General features: G+C 34.9%; 1 protein-coding gene across 1 annotated transcript in view; it reads right to left on the bottom strand.

The window, feature by feature from the left end:
• Positions 1-24,886, bottom strand: part of cdh13 (cadherin 13, H-cadherin (heart)) — a 299,969-nt gene that overhangs the window by 183,847 nt on the left and 91,236 nt on the right. The window contains exon 3 of the mRNA XM_017419005.3: positions 2,828-3,039. Within this exon, the coding sequence (XP_017274494.1) occupies positions 2,828-3,039 (212 nt within the window). The remainder of the gene's footprint in view (positions 1-2,827; positions 3,040-24,886) is intronic.

Here is a 24,886-nt window from a genome sequence, read left to right as displayed (position 1 = left end):
CCACTTCTCACCCTCTGGGTTTGTGTTACACCGAAGTAGCAGCTTGCGCTGACGAATTAATACCTGATTCTCTCCACCTTCTCTCCCGGTACTTATCAATTATCACAAGTCAATATTTTCTGCCACAATACCATTTGTTATGCCAATAAATCCAAAATGAAGTATTTCCGCTCAGTGTTAAACGGGATAGAAAGGCAGGTTTGGGTGAATCTGAATCGAGCACAAATAGGAGCATCACAAAGAGGTTTCATAATAAAAAAGAAATTTGAAAAAGAAAAGCTGAGTGGGACAATAATTGGAAAATGGGGAAGAAGTATGTCAGCAGCTTGACTACCACAAACATTTTATCAGATTGGAGGTTTAAAGCTCGGGAACTGAGTGAAGATTATCAGTCATTCTACAAGTCAAACACTTGGTTTATTGAGTTAGTTAGTTATACTTTTTTAATAGCCGTTCAGCTGCTCTGAAGACACATTTGAAGGGCCACATAGGACAGTGCCAAGGCTCAGGATGGGGTGAGGGGGAGTCAGGAGTGGAGGTGGTGAGGGAGTTACAAGAAATGGACTGAGAAAGAAACAATAGATTTTCTGAAGATAAGTCCCATGGCTTAAAGAGCTTCAACAGATTAATTGATAGTGAAATAATGAGAGCTTTTAACCTGCCTGTCTCACAGGAAGACTCGTTCAGCCTGGATTCTCTCTTCTTTGTTTCTTACCTTTGTCTAATTCATGCACTCCGTAACCACGTGAGCTTTGCAATTATCAGCTGAATGACGTTACTTCACAGTGGAAGGATACACTGAAGCATCTCTTCACAGGAAAGATAAAACACTTCACTCGATATCCAACTTCCCTTAGTTAAATGGAAAGTTGCATTATAAAATGACCTAAGTCTCCTTTTTCTTCCTAATTTGTAACAAGGTTATTTTATTATCCTATATTAGGATTTTACTTATTTATGTTTTGTTGCTCTTTATATCAAAATTACTTTATTAATAACAATAATAATAATAATGTTACCAAACATGGTAGCCATTTCTAAAGGCTTATGTATTTCAGGTTTATGTTTTACTTTAGCATTTACAAAACCAGCATTACACTAAAGGTATTAAAGATAAAGTGGAGTTAGGTTTATTTAGAACATTTGTCATTATTTTGGTATTTAGATGTCAATCAGATGTTAAAAATGTCATGGTGCTATAAAGTCCAAGAATCACCAGTGATTACACTTCATCTTTAAGAAGGGTGAATTTATTTAATAATAGTCCTCCAGGGAGTTTTTAAGACATTTAAGAAATTCAATTAAAGCTGTTAATGCCAGCTAGATGTAAGGACAAGGACATGACAGATTATAAAGATTCATCTCCTTGGGACCATGTCTGCAAATAATGATATTTAATGTCAGGATATTTCATTCTGATGCTAAGTTGTAGAGCAGCTTACTGACAATGAATTCTCATGTCTGCTGTGTGGTTTAAAATGCTCATCAAAATGACTTGTTAAAATGATCCAGAAAAACGTAAAACACAGTAAGTTCATGGAAGAACAACTGTTGTCCAACATCGTCAATCCGCTTTTCCATGCTCCTCTTTAATAAACTAAATTCTTGTCATGAAATCTATAATATTTGCTGAAATTGCAACATTAGACACTGACTTTGCCTTTTGTTTTCATTTAACTTTTAAACAATTCTTAAAATATTCTCCTTGTTTTATGAAAGGGAAAAAAGGACAAAAATGTATTCTCTGTAGTAATTCAGTTTTTTGCTATCTAAATCTATAGATGTGGCTGTTTTTTCACCACATGACATGTATGACATGGTATTTTAGAGGTGATGGAAATATGTTAAATAATGATAATTAATGGTGCATGAGCGTGCCTCATATTTATACATGATTAGAATCATCTAAATTATGCATGCATGAACGTAACTGACTACAGATGTTTCTAAAGATCTGATGAATGTGTTTCTATTTATTTTATGCACACTTAAAATTTCTAATAAATAAACTCTTTCTGAATGTCACAGCGCCTGGATTTACAGCTCCCAGCAAAAATCTGCTCCCAAGCCATGCTTTTTTACATCATTTCAAACAACAGTCTGACATTTTGGGGAACAAATACATTTTATACTCTTATAAAAGATGTTTTTCAAGCAGTTACAAATAAAAAAAAAAGTTTAACATTTGCATACCCACATAAAGTCTACATTTACTGGCTTTTTTTTAGGCATCCATGCTTAGCTTTGCTTAAATCGGGTAAAAAAAAAAATGTTAACTGCAACAAGCAGAAGTTGGTGTAACTGTTGTGATTAAGTGTTGTTACTAAGTGCACAATCGGTTTAGCAGCCAACTGCCAATTAGCCTAGCTTAGAGCAGACACAGGAAACCTAGCTATGACTAAAACCAAAATCAATGTAAAATTTTAACACAAATATCCTACTTGCACTATAAAACTTGCTAAAAAAGGCCGTCTTGTTACCAATTCAGCATCTATACAGATTTAAGTGTAAATGAATGTGATAATGGGAGCTTTAGAGGCGTCGACATGTCGTTATACTAGCTGTTGTTGTTTTTGTTCTATTTATCGTGTAAAAATTCAGCCAGCTATTCGCCAAGTTGGTAAAAGATATAGATGTGGTCTAACATTGACAAAATAACTGTTTTATAGTTTCAGAATTAAAATATCAAAATAACTGGATTTATCTCAATTACCAGGGTCACTGATACACAGCGTTACCTGCTAAAATATGCACTGTTACTTTAAAAAAAATATGTTTTTCAAAGTGCAACAGTAACACATAGGAGATAGTACTCGATAGTACTCACCCTGAGAGTGTACGCTGACTGACCCGGGAGTCCAGGGACATCCACCTGTGCCATATCATCTGCATGTGCACTGAACCCATGGATGAGCAGGACTGGCCCACTATACAGATCATCCTGCAGAGGAACTAGATTCAGATCCTTGTCCACATGGAAGCTGGGATCTGACACGTCAAACTTCACATCCTCATTCCCTGCGCAGTCATCAAACTTAACTGGAAAAAAAAGAAAAACACAGAACACACAGAAGTTGTTTTGACACCACTCTAAACAAATTATAAACAACAGAAATGTCAGGAAAAATAGGCCCCATGACAGTCACTGAGGTGCACACTGCAGTGTGAAGATAAAGCTTGAGAAGCTGTCAAACAATACATAAAAGAAAGATTTTTAGGTATAAACAGATACCCTGAAGATACACATATAACCTGTGCAGAGTAGCATGTTCTGAGGGGATGTCAGTGAAGCTTCAAAAACAGTCAGTGATCTCTACTCACACACGCTGCTCTAAAGTTTAAGACCCACAGCAAAAGATGCTACCCAGTGTGGACTTCTGCAGGGATGTTGTTTTAACAGCAGAGGATTCAGTGCTACCAAGTTACAAGAGAGGGAGAGAAAAATGGATTTGATACACAGGAACAGAAATGTGTCATCTTTGAGTTCTGAGCACGTGACGTAAGCACATGTGGGCCTGTTTCGCCTGACTGAGGGCGATACTGCCAAAGACTCTACCAGGAATTATCCCTTCTGATCATGCTCATCCTCTTTTTATCTCTCTCTCGCACTCCCAGTGGTGTTGCAACATGATCCCCATGTCCTCCCCCACCCTTAGCCCCGACAATCCTCCTCTCCCCCTCTTAACCTCGGTCTCCCATGACGATCCTTACCGAGGTGGATCGGGAAGGGAAGAAGGGGTTCGCAGAGAAAGTCTGGATGTGTGCACAACTCGGTGATTAAAAAAAAAAAGTACAGCAAGCAACATGTTGTTCTGTGTAACCTTCTGTGTAAAAGTAAAGCAAAATTCCTGAACTCTAAAGATGCACTCAGATATACAGTTGGTTGTTTATTTATTTGTTTGTTTTTATTCAGTTTGAGCTCAAGTGAGATTTTGAACTGAAAAGAGTTTTTGGTGTCATGAAGATATGTCCCTCCATCTGAACCTGGCTAGACTGACATAGAAACACACATTTAACTTTAACCTGCTTCAGAGGTTTAATATTGAAAAATTCAAGTGTCTATGCTTGTATGTCCAAGTATATTAAATAAATACAACGTTATCTTAATTTGTCAAAGGAAATGGAACCCTTCTGTGCGTGTTCTCCACACTGGAGACTGACAAACTACGTCAACTGAGAGACATGTTTGAACTCAGCTTTATGAAAGTTTTTAGAGCAGCTTGGAGATCAATAATGTCTCTCCGAAGACACAGCACAGTTTCAGCCAATGGTACAAAGGAGTCTCCAAGCCTTTTATGCACAACCAGCTCATAAAAAGATGAGACCAACAAACAGTATACTAAACGCAATGATATCTGTCTGCAATATTCTGACTGTTTTACAGATATTTTTCTAAAAAAGTAAGTCAGTGAGTCATCTGTTTTATTTTGTACCTACTTTATCCTGTTTAGAGTCACAGGAGGAGGGAGCCTCTCCCAGCAGGCAACCCTGAATAAGTCTCAATGTTTTTAGATGCTCTGGTAGAAATAGTTCATGTGGTCAGTCTGAATTTCTCAGTCCGGTGTTTATTACAAACACTAGATGAAGGAAACCAATTTCAATTTATGAAGTTGGTTACTCAGTTGGTTTGTGTTCTTAGTTTTTATTGGATTCATTTCCGTTTAAATTAGAAACAAAATGTATTTGTAAAGAAACCCATCAGCTCACGAATGCTAAGAGTTAAAAGATTACATGGTTCAACAAAACCATGTCTTTGTCAGCCTCGCTGCAGAAAACTGATGTTCTTCTTATGAGGTAATACTGATAAAGCTGTGGTTTTCAAGAAAAAATAAAAATATGATTTTTTTTTTTTAACAGCCTAGTAGAATTTCAATCCTGTTTTGGAGAAAGCAGCACACCAAGGAACTCTGGTCATGGTTCTACTTGTGGCTTCACTTGTGCTGCAGACAAAAAGACTTACTGAACAGAAGTTACACAGCCAGAGCTGAGCCTATGGTTTATACGCACAGAAACATACACAATAGAAAAGAGCAACAGTTAAAACTCTCATACAGGCCTTCCTATACATTTAGTTTATCTTAGCCCATATTTTAGATATTATTTGATTGTTAGATTCCTGATTGTTGTTTGGTTCAGTTTTAACTTTATCATGATTTCATTCAGATTGTCTTAGATACTATTTTGACTATCTTAGCTCATGTTTAGTTTCATGACTTTATTTAGATTACCTCATATTTCATTTAGATTATACATTATTGATGTTTTTTTATTTCTGTATTTCTATATTTGATTTGGATGTTTTTATCTGTATTTGTTTCTGTATCTGATTGTAGTTTCTGTGTTGTAAAGCACTTTGAATGACCTTGTTGCAGAAAAGTGCTATATAAATAAATTTCACTTCACTCAACTGATACAAGTGCACGAATAGATACAAGCCTCCTATTTCATTATGTTAGCAAAAAAGCTAATAATCTGCAGCTAAATGCTTTTTAAAAATAATGCTAGTTAGTCAGCTATAACAAATTAGCCTCCAACACAAGACTTTGGTTTATACCAAACTGTAAAACTTTAGTTAGAGAATTTTATTATTTTACAGCTACAAGCTGGAATCAAAACACGCAGCAGTGGTTTAGACTTCTTGGTTCACTGAAGATTTCAAGTATTCTGTATTGACCACCAATTATTATTAGCTAATATTTGTGGTAAATATTTGGTGGGTGTTTATAAGTGATTATTAAAAGAGGAAACCTGATTTTCTACAAAAAGAGAGAAAAGCGGCTTCATCTCATTCCTTTGTGCTATTTTGTGCTATAGAAGCTAGACATCCTGACCTCAGGTCTTGACTTTTGATCTCGGTCTTGTTTTTGCTTCATCAGAATTACCCCAGAGAGCCACAAAGGCCAACAAAAAAAAAATGCTTTTGGAAAAAACAGTCAAGATGGACCACATACAGCCAGACAGTAAAGGAAAAATTGTCTGTTTCGTGAAATAAAAAATAAAAATCTAGTAGAAAGTAGACAGTTACATGGAAAAAAAAATAGTTTCATCCATTCTTGATAGTCCTTGAGATCAACAATAGATAGATCCTGGAAGAGAGCTACACATGGCTCCGAATACCTCACTGTATAAGATGCTATATTGCAAATAAAACATACATGACAGGACCTGTGTAAATAATAAAACCAAACTGTGTCATTAATATCTGCATGGACATAAAAGAATGATGGGATAACATGAAATGAATGGATCCTAATAAAACAAAAATTAACTCTTTAAGTGTAGATGTATATTATTTACATTCAAACTTTTAAAAATTGCTTCTTATGAATGATTTGTAAATATATATATATATATATATATATATATATATAAATAAAAAAATACATATTTTAATTAAAACAAGAAGTCAATGAAAATCAGAAACAAGATAAAGAGTCAGACTCAATGTCAATATTATTCAACTGAATTGTAAACAGTATTGATTAAAGTGCTATGATTTTAATTATCCATAGTTTGAGTGGTATTTCAGGGAGATCAGAATGGTGTCTTTTCATGCGTGAAAGGTTTATCTACACTTTTATTTATTTCCCTGTTTATTATAATTTCTATACATAAATATATATCTTATTGGTATAATTAGAATATAATTTATTATGCAAGGTTGTTTAAACAGATCTTTGTGTGTGCATTTCCTATTTGTTTGTTTATGAGTGAGGCCATTAATTTTTAAAGATTTAATAAAAAGTACACTTAGTTATTTCAAATATAGCTTGTCTGTTATCATATATGATGTATATCATATATATATATATATATATATATATATATATATATATATATATATATATATATATATATATATAAATATATATATATATATATTTATATATATATAAACAAACACTAACTCCTCTTAAAAAAAATGTGATTAAAGCAGAAATCCAGCTTTTAAACTCGTAACGTAATACTCCCAATGCACATCACACAATAGGTGATAGCTTTTGTGCAGTTTGATTGCAGCAGCAAACTCCTGAAGTCGTTAATACATTCTGTCCTGCTGTTGAAAGTTCGGTAACTATAACTGCTCATATTTCACGATGAAATGTTATGAACTCAACGGTCCATACATGTCGATCTTCTAGCACGGCAGAACCAAGTGAAATAGAAAAGTCCACAGTTAGTACTGTCTGACAATAAAATCAATAGACTAAAGTCTATCAGAGCTCTCATTTGATATACTTAACCTTTGCAACTGTTTAGTCTGGTTTTTATCTCTCTCACTGCAGACATTTTGAAGTCTTTCCCTCTGGACAGAATCATTTTCTACCATCTGGATGAGGGGATGGAGAGAATGCCAGGGGAAAGAATAGTAAAAGGAAGAAGAGGAACGGAAAGTTAAATCGAACAAAAAATGGAAGAAATGGCAAGGCTACAATGGACAATGAGGAAGCGCTACAAAGTCAACAACCTTCTCTCTGGGGAAACAAGGCTCCATCTCGATATTCAACTCTCACTTCTAAGCCAAAGCATGAAAGATGTGTTCATTTCCATTCCCATTACAAGCCTCAGATTTATTTCAATAACATGGGTGAGCTCTTTAGAGCCTGCAAATTGCAGCGCCAAACAGTGTCAGTGGCATTTCAAAGCCAGACAGAGTGTTTGATGGTATTCTAATGTTGTCAGGTTTTGGGGGATTTTAGTAAAGAACATAGTAAAATGGCTGCTTTGAAGTCAAGCAACAATGACTGAATGAAACATACCCCACTCTGCATCTGCACCACCAAATACCCACTTCTTTCTGGCCTATAGTTTAAAGAACTGTGCAAAACATGGATTAGAATCACCAAAATCCCTAAATGGTAATTCAAGACAGGAAAAAGGATATGGATTTGGGTGTTCAAGTTTTTCTTGAAGTGTGACATTTAAGTTTCCTTCAGGCCACAGTATCCAGTAGAGCCTATGAATAGCAATTGTTCCAAAATTTTTGCCATCAAGGGCAATCATTACGTGAGGCTTAAACCTTTCCCATCAGCTTTCTCAAAAGCAAAACATCTCTTTAAAGTTTCCATTCTAGGTTTTGAGGAAAAAAGAATCCCAGCATGTTTAGGATTGTATAACTGGGAAATCAAGGGAAATGGCTAATTGAAGTTCCTGTGATTTTCTGACACATTGTTGGGGATGAACTGGCACAATTGCCCCGGTCTCATTTCCCATTTCTTATTTTAAATAGGATAAAATGAGTATAAGATGGATGGATGGATAAATTAATATAAATGATTAAAACTTCTACATATGCAAGGATCTAAAAAATGTCATATGCTTGCGTTTTACTTTTTTCTTTCAATATAAATTGTCACATGGCATATTGTGATATCGCAAAAATAAAATTGTGACTGAAATCTTTTTAGATGCTAAAATGACAACTGACAATTAGAATGTGCAAGTCTTAGTATGTTAAAAAAAGAGTCATCTGTAAAACATCAAAATTACCACAAAACTAATTTTAAAGTCATGTTGTATTATTCTATAATGCACCATTGTGAGGAAGTATTTATATTGGCATCACTCTTTGTCGGCCATATAAATTCGATTTATTTTCCCTCTCCTGTCAGGTACTAAAGTTTTCCTTTGAGGTGTTTTGAAGACTATTTTCTGTCTTGTAACAAAATGTCAAGTCTCCATGATGGGAAAGATGTGAATCAGAGGAGTAATCTCAAAGGTGGCAGCACGGGTGTGTTTGAGCTGATAGCTGCCGTGTCTAACCAGACACACTATGCTCAGCCACATAAAAAAGGCTCTAGAGAACACCATTCTCAAATGATCACCTGGCATTAAAGAGGGAACTGCTTTTGAAAATGTATTTACACTCTGAATTGCATTTTACCCCCAAGTTTCCCCATCACAGAGCTTTGTGTGAGACCCATTACTAGGATTGAATGGTAACAAGACTTGAGCTTTTCATCCGGAAAGATAACGATTTTTGAAGGATTTTGGAAACTATGGGGGTCCTGACGGCAGAATCCTTCATCTTGCCTTTAACAGATTATTAAAACCCTTCACCTCCACCTGCCCTGCCACTCCAGCCAATTCAATCATGTCAGGTGGAGGGTTGTGAAACATCAGGTAAGGCAGACAAATGTGTTGTGTTGATCATGCTTTGATTTATGGCCCTGTCCACTGCCCTGATGACTAAAGCTAATTAAGCTACAGTTACTTTAGACCAGAGGCAGCATCAAAGTCTCCTCTTTTAAACTTCTGAAGGTCAGTTAAGCATGCAAACTACTTGGTTATTTATTCATTATTTAATATTCATCCTATCAACAAATTTAATATTCCCCTCTTCCAGAATGTCAGACCTGTTGACGTTCACAACAACCTTTTGTTGTGAGTTGTGAGCATGACTCAGATTTGTATAAAGTAGAACTCCTTTAAACTGTACAAGGTACTCTGTAATACCTAAATCTTCCCAAATAAATCAAATGGAAAAAAAAGATTCAAAATAAAGTATAGGTAGGGGGTGTTGTAACAGATAAGAAATGACGGCTTGTTTTCTGCTTTACACTCATTTAACTCCACTTGCATCTTCCTGTCTTGTGGACTTTTTCACAAAAAAATAAATGCTAAATAAAATACTTTTACTACATTTTCACAAAAAAAGAAAGCAAACTTAGCAAAAGTGCTGACATATTCACTGTCTTTAGCAATATATTCATCTTATGATCTGATTAGAAATTCAGTTGAAAAGGGCAGTTTAGTTAATTTGGCACAAAATCCCAAGATAGCCTCCACATAGATCACGTAAGAAGACAATTTGTTCTTTTAGTAATTTGAAGATTTTATATTAGATTGTGTCCTTGATGATCAGAAATTACCACCAAAGAAAATGAACTGGAGAGAGACCAAATTTGAGAATAACATTCAGAAAGATGTGAGTTTGTCCTCATTCCAAAAGGACAGACTTCAAATACTAGGATCACACACAAAGTCACACACGAAAACCTAACTATAATGTCATTCTTGAACAACTTTTCTCAACAATTGCCTCTTCAGAGTTTTGACCAGATTGATGCTGAAATGAGTGGGGAGGAGAGAAGGATGGGATGAAACCTAGAGGGAAGACACATTGGAAAAGGAGGTGTCAGAAGTGGAATGCAGCACAGTTCATCATCTGAGCCACAAGACAGCTTTAAAAGAACAAGCAATAAGGGGAAAGAGCCCACCGAGCCTGGTGGCTTTAAGTCGAAGAATGAAAAAAACAGGAGTAGAAGTACACCTTAGTGAAAGATAATATTATCTGGATGAGCCCAGGCCTGACAAAGTATATGATAGATTGAACTGATGACATCTTTAGAACTGTTCCCAATAAAGCCATTTGGAACTTCTGACCTAAATATGACAAACTTGGAATGGAAGCACAGGGTGGCTGAGTGAACTCAAGACACCTTTGCAGACTACAGAACATTTCCATCAGTTTTACAACTGTGGTGCTGCAAAGGAATGCACTGCTTGCAAACAGATGAATGAATTACATAAACTCAAAATAAACGCTAATGCAACAATGTCATGTAAAATAGCACAGATGAAAACAAAAAGTCTCCAGAGGGATACATAAAAAAGCAATGAAGCAAATGAGAAGTGCAGTCACTTCAGATAAATTTTATTGGCTACATGGACATTTGAATAGATAAAATGTACTGGTGGGCTAGTAATGATCAAAACACTATCACCAGGTTAATGTAGTCTCATGTCAGTTTATGACTAGGTCAATCTTAACTTTAATCACACAATATACTTACAAACAAGTATGTTTCTAGTCTTGTTTATCAGTATTTTAGGGGTCCCAAAGACTGGTTTAATGCTATTTGAAGTCATTTTTTGGTTTGTGTTTATTGTGACTTGGCAGTCATATGTTTGCAAGTGCTACATTTTATTGCATCACACACTGCCAATATGATGAAAATGTTTTCTTGCATTGCGGCAACATCTTTTTGCAAGTGTTATCTTTGTGCTTTGACCTCTTTCATGCACCATGCAGTTAAATGTTCAAAGAAACAGCAGACAGGAAGGAAGTCCTTTTACATGATTCGAGTGATTTGTTCTGGTGTGCACAGATCCAAAATAAAGATCTAAATTATGGTGTGCAGATTTCAATCAGGACATATTTAAATAACCATGTAATAGCATAGCAGATATCTCATATCTTGCCATTTTTATTGTTTTTTTTATCTTGGGTGATCTGTCACAAAGGTTTTTGTGACTGTTTGTAATTTTATGAAATATTTGTTTTTCCATTTGGTGAAAGGTTGGCTACATATAACATTCATTATGCACAGAGGTTGACTACACCAGGGCTTGAACCCCTGCTCTTTCTGCACCAAAGTCATGCAAAAATACCACTGTGCCAACCTCTTAACTCAATAACCACCAGGAGCTGAAGGAGGAAATACAAAAATTGTGAAAGTAAAGGTGGTTATGGAGAACCTCGGCTGTGACCCGCAAACTGGGAGTGAGGTTCCAGCAGATCGCAGGAACATTTGAGATCTCTGTCCAGAAGAAAACAGAACCCTCAAGCTCCCAGGTCTCTGGAAGAGAATCTGAGCTTGAATTAAAAAAAAATTAGGAAAGCTGCTTGTTTTGGATTACTTATAACAAATAAAACCAATCCCCTCTATCAACTTTAACAAGTGATATATGAGACGTGCTAAATTTGTTTAAAGTAAAAAAAAAATTGGAAAATAACCCAACAGTTTTGTAACGGATAGTCTGATTTGATTCTGAGGCAGATTTCCAAAATTTATTTTAATAACCAAATTTCTTTATCAATATATTCATATGTTGATAATTAAAATGATGTATGATCATTTCTCATTTGGGCACATTCAGACAAATAGAAACATGAATGAATACACATGATTACCATACAAGCCTGGTGAACACCGTCAACTACATCTACCTCTTCAAACCTTCAAGTATTTGCGCCTCATTCATATTATAATATCACACTTTAATAAGTGGTATATTTTTGTTACAAGCTAACTGGACACTTACATAACTCGAAGTAGTAAACAGAGGTTAATTATACTGTTAAACTAACATGACACATATTTGCTTAACACAAAAACAGCTTTTTAATCATCTTTAATCATTTCCCAAGAAAATTTAACTAATGTCAACAGTTAAGTATGCTATTCATTTAGCATGATGAAAATTTCATGTATTTTGGACTTACTGTTTCTTTTGAAGAAGCTAACTGTAAAGTATGATGTACCCATTGATATTTCTTATAAATAACAGCTTTAAAATGACAATGACAGCATAAGCCCTCAGTAAAAAAGTATTTTTTCTGAAGTTATATTTACATTTGTCAAAGAGTAAAGAGGTTAGACGGAGCAAATCTGACATTCTTCCAATTATTTACTCAACGTTCAGAGAAGCTGATTTACTATCGTAAAAAATGTGCAAAAGCTGATTATGATAAGCTGACACAAAACAGTTCAGCAAGTACCAGATTAGCAACAGAGCTTTTCTTCAAACAGTGAAGCTATCTAGAAATGAATTAGCTTCATTTGAATCAAAATCTCCATTTTTAAAGATTTTTTTTTTTTTTAATTACTGGTCATTCTTTCGGTGCAAGACAAATCTGTGTGACTCCTTGTTATTGCAGCCAACAGACAGATGCTTGATTCTGTTCTGGCCCTGTCTGCCGATGTTTCTGTTTCAGCCTTTCCATAACTGTAAATCAGCCAATTGGAGACAAGGAAGAGATGGAAGTACAAGCGGCAAAGAATAATTAGGGTGGGATAAGGATGACCAGCTCTGTGGTACCCTGCTTGAGGCTCAGGGTGATCCTCTCTTTGTTATTGCCCTGAGTTACACATCGTCCACCTCGCCATGCCAGAATACCAGCACACAGCTGCCAGGCAGCACACACAGAGCTACACAACTTACACAACATAATAAACCTAAAACTAGTCTCATTAAAATCTGACACCAGTGTTTTTTAGGGCATAGCTGATGGTCAGCCAGCAATGGGTAAATTTAATGGTTACCTATAGTCCCACAGTTAGTGTAGTTCCTACTGTTCTTGTGCTCAAATTGCATTTTTCTCAAGGCTCCTATATGCATCTTTATTCTCTCATCATTAGAAGATTTAAAGTCTGCAGCAGCTTTCCCCACTTTGAGGCTTTATTTAGGAACCAGTGATCCTTTCAGAATAGCAACATGACAATTTATGCAATCCTCCTTTTCAGTCAAAAGCAGAAATATCAGTCTCGAGGGTGTAGCAAAGTCATCAGGATTCATCTTGAGTAGATTTGAGAATGTCTGTATACAGCAGCCAGTGAAGCTTCTGTATGCATCAGCTTGGTTATGATGCATGAGAGGTGTGTGCGTTTGCAGCTGAATCACAATAAGAGGGCTACAGAACTGTGGTACAGATACTTTCCAAGCCAAACCAATAAAGTACTGATCACAGTTTACATGCACTTCTTTAACTGCAAGCAGCAGTAACTTTTAAAAGGACGACAACATGCAATTCAAGTCCATATCAGTCTGTCATTTCATGTTAGTCTTAGTTAAATCAGATATTTGCAGTCATTGCTTTCAGCCTTGACAGTATAGAAAACAATAGGAACCTCAGGCTCATTTAATTTGGACAGGATTTTCTCAGAATCTTTCCTCAGCATAATTGCAGAGTGTATTCCTCCCAGTGGACTGTTGCGATATTGTTTATAATCACCAGCATTCATCAGGATGCAAACCAAGTCAGACTCCCCTCTTGGTTGTTTGCTGATAGTCGCGCACTTGTACAGAAGACAAAAAAAGACAAAAAAAACAGAGTCTCATTATTTTTATTAAAGGGTCTGAAGCCGATAAAGAGAGGATATTATTCCTTTCAAACGTCTGACAGAAAAGAGCATATGGCTTATACATGCACTGATTTATTTCTTGCTGTCCCTGTTCATAATTAGAGTAGGTAAACCTGTTGGCATTTCTCTAAGACTCGTGCAAGGCCAGCAGGAAGATGAACACAGGAAAACAATGTTCAATTACCTTTATTCAGTTAAATCTACTTTTATACATTAAAGGCCTACAAAAAATATACTCTTTAATATTTAGCACAGTGCATGACACTGACAAGAATCGTAAACATCTGGGTGTCTCTATGGAAGCTGGAAATGTTTCGTCCTCCAGGCTTGGGCTTTGAAGTTGCCTGTTTCAAGGTTAGACCTGCCTATTTATGAATTAAATTAAGTCCCCATTTCAAACGCATAATTGCGTTCCTCAAGAGAGTGTTATGTGAAAAAAATAAAATAAATAAATAAAAATGTATCAGTGTGTCAAAGCGATTAAGATCCCCTGAAGCCAAGCTTGACAAGGTTAACCACTGCAACACATCTGAAAAAGGAGAAAGTGAGGTTTATTCGAACACCATCACAAACTTCAATCAGCCTGTATTTGTTTGTCAGTGTCAGGGCAGAGTGTTTCATCAAAGAGGGATGAGGGACAGGGCAGGGCTGGATGCCAGTGGATGATAGTGAGAGCTGGCAGAAGAAGACACCACAGTCTTTGAAAGTCTTAAAACGGTGCATCAAATACTCATTTTTCAAGAATTTCATGTAACCAGCAATAATCTCTGAATTACAATTAAATCATCAACATTACCAAATGCAATTACTGTCTATTGCTAGGAAGACTTCTTATATACAGTACCTCAAATGTTTTTAAAACTGAATTTCAGTAACTGCTGGAAACAGACACCAGCTCCCTGCAGGAGAAGTGGGCAAAGAAAATGGATGGATGAATGGATAATGTTGAAACAGGGTGCAGGGTAATTTTTATACCACTGTCAAAACAGCACAAGTGAACTCTCTTGGTGAATATTAAGGACAAAGGCTCACAGCAAACAGTTCAACATGTTGGGCTCATATCTTGTTTTTACAGTGATCTGTCCAGAATTGCATCATCTGTTGTCAACATGCACTGCCATTACCCTGCCTTTTTTATGATTCACTTCTGCATTTTCTGTCTGCCAACACTGTCTGAAACCTGTGTGGAGACATATCAAATTTCCTGCTGCCCTGTATTAATATTGCATTCTTAATATTACATCTGTCTCCCCAAAAGCATTTCAGGCACTCTTATTTATTTTTTTTCTTCCTTTTTTTATTATCTAAGTTATTCATGATGATTAAGGCAAGCAATGGTTAAAACTTCCTGTACTTTATTCTCGATATTGCTCCTACTCTACATCCACTGCATCCCCTCTTCAACTCATCAGAAATTCAGGGGTTTATTACAGGCATTAGATTTTCAAAGCTCAATCAGCTCGTTTTTCTTAAAAACCCTCTTGTTGGCATGGTTACTCATTATAGCAGATGTTTAAGAAGTGTCTAAAGTATCAGCAGAAAATCAAGCAAGCAACAAAGCATCAAAACCAGCATAAAAATGATTTGTTTCAACATAAAAAAGTAAGCTGAAAAGCTTAAGATATAAAGATAAACCTGATGGGATCTGAGCAACAAGCTGCTAAGGTGATGTCATTATATATAAAAGTGTGTAGTGCTGTATTTCACTTTAAAAGCACATTTTTCTGGTAATGCTTTCTGTTTCTTTATACTTTGTCATGTTTGGGATATTTTGGAGCTCATCGTTTGGGCAGAAGGTGTGGCCATTTCATTTTATTTAGATTATCCCAGCTCATATTTTAATTATTTAATTATTCAAGACAAATAAATGACAAACATGCCTTACTAAAAAGAAATATCTTACACATAGCCCAAACTTCTATGTCACTATATAGCGAAACTGATACGTGCACATTTGGCAAATAAAGTCATTTTAGGGAAAATAATAAAAAAATATTTTTTTATCACAGTGGAATGTAGTTATATTCATATATTTGCTGAATAAATAAAAGGAAGTCTTCCTTCTAGTATATCATTTGTCTCAAATCAAAAATACAAAAAAGTATTCTGTTCCCATGAAATTACATTTTTTGCATGACTTAGCAGCTTTATTTTGAATAATATATGTTTGTTTTTATCTGTTTAATAAAAAAAAATCATTTACTGGATCCAAGACAAAGCACTGCCTTGTACCTTTTCCTTCTACATATACTTGCCTCTGCTTCACAAAGTGCTGTTACTTTTTTTAAACTACATTTTGAGCCTCACACTTAAGAGTGCTAAGTGCTAAACAGGTAAACATTACCATAATTACTGTCATTGTTGAGCAGCCATCTTATTTGACTATTCAGCCATTTAGTGCCTGTGGCTGCTGAAATAAAACAAACACATTTTCCCTGACATTTTGGATAGATGTAGCACCAGAAAAGCTTTTATATGTGCTTTAATAAATGCAGCAATTTTGAAAGAACTGGTCTTAAAAAACTGATTTCTGTTTTTTTATTAATATTATTTTATGTAGAATGATAGTCCGCTATTGACAGTACTAGTGTCATCTTAGCTAAGAGATAACAAATGTGCATTTTCTAAAACATCCAAGTCTCATAATTAACTTTTTTTTGTCAAGATCATTTAAACATCATGAAGTTCCACATGTGACAACAGCCACCTGTTTCAGTTACTGTACCTGCAGTTCCATGGTAATTGACAGGCCCTTCAAGTTCATTTATTGTGAAAATGAATACTATAGAGTTTGAGGTTGACAGTGAAGCAGGTATATTGTCTCATTAAGTGTTTGGATGCAGAACCTAAGCCACAGCTGTGTTCTGTTCATCAGTGCTGCTGAAGTGTGTTTACACATCTGTAAAATTAATGCGCATGATCACATGCGAGATGGAACTGAAATTAAAGTTGTGATCAAGTAATTTCACTGTGGCTTCATGCTACTGTCAAATATTACACACTGTTGTAGAGCTAACGTGCACCAATAGCACATGAGCCAAAAGTGCACAACTTCTTTTTAAGATGTGTCTAAAACTGTCCAGATGAGGTAATTTTAACAGTGACTGATTGTTTGTCTTGTTTGTCTCTATGTGGCCCTGTGATGGACTTGTGACCGATGGATGGATGGATGGATGGATGGATGGATGGATGGCCTGCTAAGCTGAGACAAAAAAGGAAACTGACATGTCAACTCGAAACCTGCAACAACTGTAATTTGTGGACATAAATAAATAGTTCAAAAGCTCAATACACACAAATTCACTGGCAAGAATAATCTGACACACACACAATGATGCATTCAAGGATTCAGGAAGATTGAGAGGCTTCCAGGAAGCCTGTAACACCCAGGCTGAGGCCTCGAGGCTCTGGCCAAGTTATTCTGCACTTTCCCCAGGCACTGAAGAGAAGCCATACTGGGCTCTGGGCCAAGAGACAAAGATAAAAAAGCAGAAAATTGGAGAGAACAAAACTTTTGACAACAATTCTAAAAGTAATTTTGTCACTCTTGACAGCACCCATCATTATCATCTTATTGAGAGCAAAGTTCATTTTAAAAGTCTGGTTGAAGGTCTTGTTTATTTGAAGCCTTTTGCTGGTGGAGTAAAAGTGCACAGTTAAAAAATGAAAGTGTGTGGCCTGTGTGCAGCAGGAGGAGTTGGATGGAAATACGTTTATTTAACTATTATTTTTATATCTATATTTGCAGAGACTAAAAAAATGCATTTTCAAAAGCATTTTCCCCCCTTTTTATTTTATTTACCCCTGCTTTAATGTCAAACAAAAGCATGCAGTCTCTTTAATTATAAATGGAACATCTTACATTAAAACAAACATAAAAAAAATGAATAAATAAATAAATAATAATAATAAAAACAAATCACAGCATGTTAATATGCAGCCTGGAAAGAACAAAATGTTCCAGATGTTTTATTTTATTCAATATTAATAAAATAAATAACTGTTATTCAGATGGTGTCAAATGGATGATTTTTAAAAACTCAAAGCAAATAAAATGATTCACAATTTTATATATATACATATACAGTATATACACACACACACGGAGAAAGAGAGAGAGAGGGCAGAGTGTCAGAACTCTAAACATACGCAAAAACATTCAGTTTCTATCCGTCTCTGGCCATTTTTTCTTGTTGCTATTCTTTGTAAACCACAAAAACACTTTACATGATTAGTTAAAAATCAACTCAGAGTAAACTTTTATGAGTTTTGACTCAAAGGAAAATTGCCTTAAATCAGAGGATCTCTGGCAAAAAATGAAAAGAGGTACATCATGAATGTATGAAAAGATGAATGTGTTTTTCTGCACACTGAAGCATGTAAGCATCATTTAGCCAACAACTATCATTACAATATGTACTCAAGAAAGCATAATGTTTAATTTTTAGGACCACATAATCACTAAAAATGAATAAAACTAGTAATTTTAAACTAACATCACCCTTTAAATATATATTTGAAGAAAATAACAACTGTGCTGCTGACTGAACCACTACATCTATAAATGCACCTACCCGTACAGCTACTTGAAGAGAATGAAATTACAACAACAGAGCTTTGCTTGCTGATTTTTCTCTCTGCGTGTTGATTTTAAGCAGTTTAATATACAACACAAAGACGACATTTGAAAACTTAAAACATATAAGATGAGACAATCATTCAAATCTGAACCCAATTATGTTGTTTTTGAAAATGCAAAATCTAGTTGTAGAAAAAAGAATCCTGAAAAAAGAAAAGATTCAGGATGGAACATTTACCTTTTTAAAAACTTAGCATGACAAGGAAGTTGGATCAATGAGGTGCTGATAACTGAGTGGGTTGGCATCCACTCACTCAGCGAGTGCATGAGTGGATATTTGTTTATAAAAAAGAAAAGAAAAAGCACTATATGGCTCACCTGATGACTGTCCTATGTAGGTTCTAGTCTGAAAAAAGATTTTATAAAGACAACAAAAATAACTTCAACTGCTTTCACCTACAAACACAATCATATAATTGCAATTTCACAAAGAAACATGCAGATTCAGTCAATAGAAGGTTGCATAAAAGCACAGTTAGAGAGCAACAGACCTGCTACATTTACACAAAAAAATCTTTTCATTATCTTTTTATAATATTTGTGAAAGAGTAATTTACTAAAATAGCAGGATACCATATAATCAGAGCTGAATTTTATTCATGGAGTTGATAGTTTGACACACTTTCTTTTCTGCATTTCTTGTTTGTGTCCCTCAAAATAGTACTTTCAAAGTGCAAATACATATTTGATTGGCAGGGTTTCTAAAATCATAACACTAGGAAAGCTCTGCTATTGTAATATTCAGTTGTTCACACTGTAATAAGAAATCATTGAAACTCAGTGGGCCACATTCCTCTCCTCAAGCTGAAAATAAACTTTATTGCCATGAGTGCAGCATGATTTATTCCCTTCCTAAATTACACAACACTGACCTACAATGGCAATATGCACTTAAAACTAGGCTATTCACAAAAAGAGAACTTTTAGGGCTAGAGCAGCATATTTCAGGACAAACTCAACAAAGACCTCTAGAAAAATAAATTAAAAAACATCTTGCACATTTGTCATCAAAACAATGCTGAAACCTTACAATAGAAGAAGAGTAAGTCAAAATATATAAATAAATTAAATAACCTGGAGCATATGAGAAGAAGCTAAATGAGAAATGTAGGCAATTGTGTGGGAAACAGTTTTTCCACCGTATATGCTGTGGAAATGTTACAGTCAACTGAAGAAAAAAAGCTGAATATGTGCTGTGTTTGTGGCTAACAGCAGTTGTCTGACAGAAAACTAAAACAGAAAAATCCTGTCTATTTTTCAGTCAATAAATCAGGAGCCAAATTCTATAACAAAAAAATATACTCTTGCTTTAGAAGATACCACTCTGGAATGTTTTATAGAGTTCATCTGAACTCTTAAATAGTGAAAACACTTAAGAAATCAATGACAATCAGACTGCAATACAACGCTGTCAGCCAGCACACAATGGATAAAGCAAATACTGAACAGAAAATCGAAACAGAATACTGAAATGGCTGCTTCGGTTTGAAAGACCATGACAGTACAACAACGATTTCACTCTCTTCAGAAAAACTTATACAGATGATTGTGGCAGAAAAACTTATGCTCTTAAAATGACAAATACGGACATTTATAACAGTTTGGCTGGAGGTAGAAAATCATAAGACAGACATATATATATATATATATATATATATATATATATATATATATATATATATATATATTTAGATACATAGGAGTATGAGCATTGCATCAAACAGTGTATTTGTAGATTTCAGGACAGCAGCCTTATGATTCGAATGGAAGATGTTAATTTTCACTTTTTGTCATTTCCTGCCTGCAAACACTCACCTGACTTAACCTTTGAGACAGAAAAAGAAAATTCATGTTCATTCCCATACAAAAAAACATAATTTAGACTAATCTTTCTTAAAGAATGGTCTATATTTAAACAGCAGGTCTAGAAGATGTTCAAATTTAGACTTACATATCCAAGGTGGTGTAACCCACCCTAATGCGGCTGATCATAGTTATGGTTCCTCATTTCCATTCAGACACACGCCATGCAAACAATCTAAAAAAGGAGTATAAGTGACACTATAGTTCAACTAGACAATTTATACTTGCTGTCAAAACTTATACTCTCTAACTTTTTATGCTGTATTTTGTATCATGACTAGTAAATAACCTGGACAAAATTAAATGTTCTGCGTCATATTATCTTTAGTAATCCTGTGAATGATGTTTCTTTGACATTAAAGAAGATGTATTTCAAATTAAATTAGTTTAAGTTGGTCAGACGAAGTTGATCAGACGAAGTTGATATACAAGTACAAGAAAGAAGATATTTTTTCAACACGTGGGAGTTAAAAATGCAAAATAGATACAGTGAGAATATGGAGTGAGCCACAATGTACTATTAACTAGTGCCAAACCTCCATCTGCAGTAATGGTGCATCTGGCAACCAGTGTCCCTTTGCCCCCTCGATGCCCTGTGATTGCAGCCTTTACAGGTTGAATTTCAGGGCTGCTGGTGCCAAATTTTATACCAGTGAAACAAGGTGCCTGTTCGCAGCCAGCAGCAGGTGTGCTAACAGAAAAGTGAGCTGTATACATAAACATGATGAATATAAATACTGGCAAATCCATTTTAGGATCAAGTACATTGCTAATTTTGATAAAACTATATATATCGGACATGCAATTTTAGAATGAAGTAGCTAAAATCAACATTAGTATAACTGATAACAAAGTGTTTACACAATAACTGAACATCAATATATTGTTTAAGTTTTAATTTCTTACAGATTATATTTTTATTTACAGATTATATTTATACCCACAATGGAAGCATGTATTTGATAATCTAAAGCAGTGGTGCCCTCCTGGACCAGGATTGGACACCACTTGTTTAAGATGTCCAACATTCAACTTTTTTTTTTTTTTTTTAACTGAACCAATAATAACCCACAACTATATTGTTGTAAAAAGATATGCATGTCACAGTCTTTTATATCAGGTCTGCAACACGTTTTAGTTAATTGGAATTACATTTAACGAACAACACAGTTAACTCCTTCTTACAATTAAAACAAATTAAATCAGAACATACTTGGCAAACAATTTGAGGCACAGCAAAGGCACGAGGAACCTGTCTTTTTTTTGTCTTTAAAAAAGAAAAGAAAGACTAAACTATTTTGTTGTTTTTCCAGGTTTCACTGCTTCTGTTCTCTTATCTGCTTTCTGAATCAGAGTTCAGCCAATTTGAGGCTCAGGCTGCATCTCCTCTGAGCCCAGACTTGGCAACAAAAATCAAATCCCTCGTTTCCATATTGGATTTAAAAATAATTACATGACTTTTTGATATATTTCTTTAATGAAAAAGTTGAAAAGGTTACATACTTGAAAATATCCAAAATTCTAAAATCACGGTGTTGGCAACTCGACTAAGAAAGGAAGACCATCAGTGCTGTCATTTAGCAACAAAACAAGGGAGTCTGTTATTTCCCTCAGGAGTTAGTCAAGACTAAAATGCTAGAATAGCTAAAAGAAGACTAATGAAATCAGGGAGCTGAAATTGTGTCTTTAAATAAATGCTAGTGTTGCTGGAAAGTAATTAGACAATTGTTTGTTAACCTATGTCAGCTTTTAGCAGTCAGTGAGAAGTTGTCTGATTGTCTCAAGTAACCTTCAGCTGTTGCAGTCAGATAATTATTATTTAATGTAACAGGTTTTAAAAGTTATTTTAGAAAAACAGCACTTACCAGAAACTATGAGTTTCCAACAATTAGGCAGACTGGAAACAACCAGTATGTACTCTTAACGAAGATTAGGAAGTTAACTCCCCCAACAATGCTAACATTTGAAAATATACAAATGTTAGCATTGTGCAAAAAGATTAGTTTTAAATATTGTAAATTGTGTCTATCAATGTACAACTGTATTTAAAATAACTGTTTAAGGTATTACAATTAAAGCTGTAAAAGGCTAAACCTCACATTCAAGGAAATACCTGTAGTCAGACAGTATTACATTTGAAATATCAAAAATGTAACTCCTGTTTCTTCAATTTTTACAAGTTTTACTTGACCACAGTTCTGTATGTATTCTTTTGAGACCTTGAAAGTATAGATGTCACAATAATCCAATGATTTTGCTGCATGATATTATTGTAAAACCCAAGTTTAGACCTCACAGCAAACCAGATACTAAACAAAATCAAACATTCTGATGTTTTTCTTTTCCCTTTTTTTAAAATGGTTTGTAATGTCCCATGAAAAACATATTTAGTATCAATTTATCTCCTCACCACTGTCACCAACTTTTGCAGGTCAACAGAATATGATATTTTGAGGTCAATATCCTATTCTAGATATTCTCCTACTTATAAAAACTGTTTCGACACCTAAAAATACTTAATAGAGTTCAAGGAACAGAACTTGTAGGTATTTATCATTGTCTTAAATTTCACATTTCAGCTGTGTTAATTTGAGCCTCGTCTTTAGCAAGAAGACATACATCTGTTAACTTTTAATATATGATTATGCACTGTGTAATGTTTGAGTTATGTATATTTAGGTAGTATTTGGATGTGTATTTTTTGCCTTTCATAGTTAGACCATATTGATCTTGTGCTGATAGAGGTAGAGGTTGGTGGTTTTGCCTAGCAGAGCTGTGATGGTGCTAATATGAATCATTAATGTCATATGCATCGTTGTCATTGTTTCTTTTTTTCAGCATGAGTAAAGAAAATTGTTGTAAACAGGATTTTCTTGAACAATAACTTCCTCTCCAGCTCCACTTAGTAAGTAAACTACTCTGTTAAGGTCTGCTTTCTTGTTATGTGTCATAAGAGTAACTGCAGCACAAAGAAAATAAAAAAAGAAATAGAAGAAACCTGATCATATTTATGACAGAACCACTTGCTAATCTCTTGTGAGCACATTAATAAATCATACTAGGAAATACACAGAGAATAGAATCGAAGGTAAAAGCAAATTTGATCATGTGTAGTTTTTGAATCAAGATCATATTTTATTTATATTTTTACTTCCACCATTTACTTCCCTCTTCTTGCAATATCATTCCATTCCTATTTTATCCAAGCTACTATCTACCACCAGCCTCCAGTCACAAGTTGACCCATATATGAATTAGGCTCTTGCACAACTAAGCTCAACAGGGACCAGCTTGAATTCTCTCTTTTCCTGAATTCAACCATTAAGTATGACATCATCTGTTGCAAAACAATATCAGCCTATGATACACATACTGTACATACAGTGCTTAAATTACAAACATATTGCATCGAAACACCCACCACATGTGCTGAAGTACTCACTCACACATACACTCTTGTATAGGCATACTGGTAATGGCCTTTTCTGTAATTACAGTCATTTGTCAAAAGCATACCTTGATTTATAGCCAAATTAAAAATACACCAGAAAGGAAGCTGCAGGTCCTGGTAGCTCTGGCTACATAAAGTGATTAATGTTATGCCATTAGAGGCGTGAGAGTGGCATGATCCGGATGTGCACCTTGCCATGCAGTGTGGGTAGAGAAGGAATATCAATCCAAGCATACAGTCTGTGCATGACAGAGTAAGAATACTGTAGGTAAGTGATCAGGGTGGCTTTGATCTGGGTGGCAGTAAGTTGATGTAACACAGACAATACTGCGTTATAAATCATTAGTATTAGAGCAATAATGTGTGGAAAGCAGCTGCTTTATTTCTATGTAAAAGTAAACACCTGTCTTTGTCTCCACACACTTTTTCTCAAAGGTGTGGACTAAAACACAAGACTTACCTTAAGAGATACAAACAAAAACAAGACTGAATTGTTTTTTGTGTGTTAACTTAAAATACATGCTTAACATTCTTGATATTTGTTTGCTGCATGACGAGGTTTGATAGTAAGGTTATTTGTCAAAAGTGGCAATGGTGAAATAATGAGACATTGACATTGACATTGAGTGTGTTGAGTTTTACAATAAAAAGGCAAAAGATTTATTTAGGGATTTAACAAGAGAAGAAAAATATATAATACTCATACATTTGAATGAAATGTGGCTGCAAACGTGGTCAACCTTTAAAGCAAGAGATAAATCATTAAAAAACCCTTTTATGAGCAATATAATGGACTATTTTAGAAAAGATAAAGGTATTTGTTATTGCCTGTGTGTGGCTAAATTAATTCCTTAAGCAATATTTTGGGTTCTGAGTAGGAAGGACAGAAAACGTCATCATCTAAACTTAGAAAGCAAAATTAAACTAAAATATAAAACAGATGAGAGAGATCTTCAATGTGTCCAATTTATCTGAAACCACTAGCCTATATAGGAATCCAAATACTTTCAAATTGCCTTGGTGATCAAGTTAAAGAAAATACAGGCAAGAGACAAGAATCGTGCC

This window comes from Kryptolebias marmoratus, linkage group LG11 (genome assembly GCF_001649575.2).
Source record: "Kryptolebias marmoratus isolate JLee-2015 linkage group LG11, ASM164957v2, whole genome shotgun sequence".
NCBI lineage: Eukaryota > Metazoa > Chordata > Actinopteri > Cyprinodontiformes > Rivulidae > Kryptolebias > Kryptolebias marmoratus.
The sequence above is the reverse complement of the archived record's forward strand: the minus strand, read 5'-3'. Positions and strand labels throughout refer to the sequence as shown.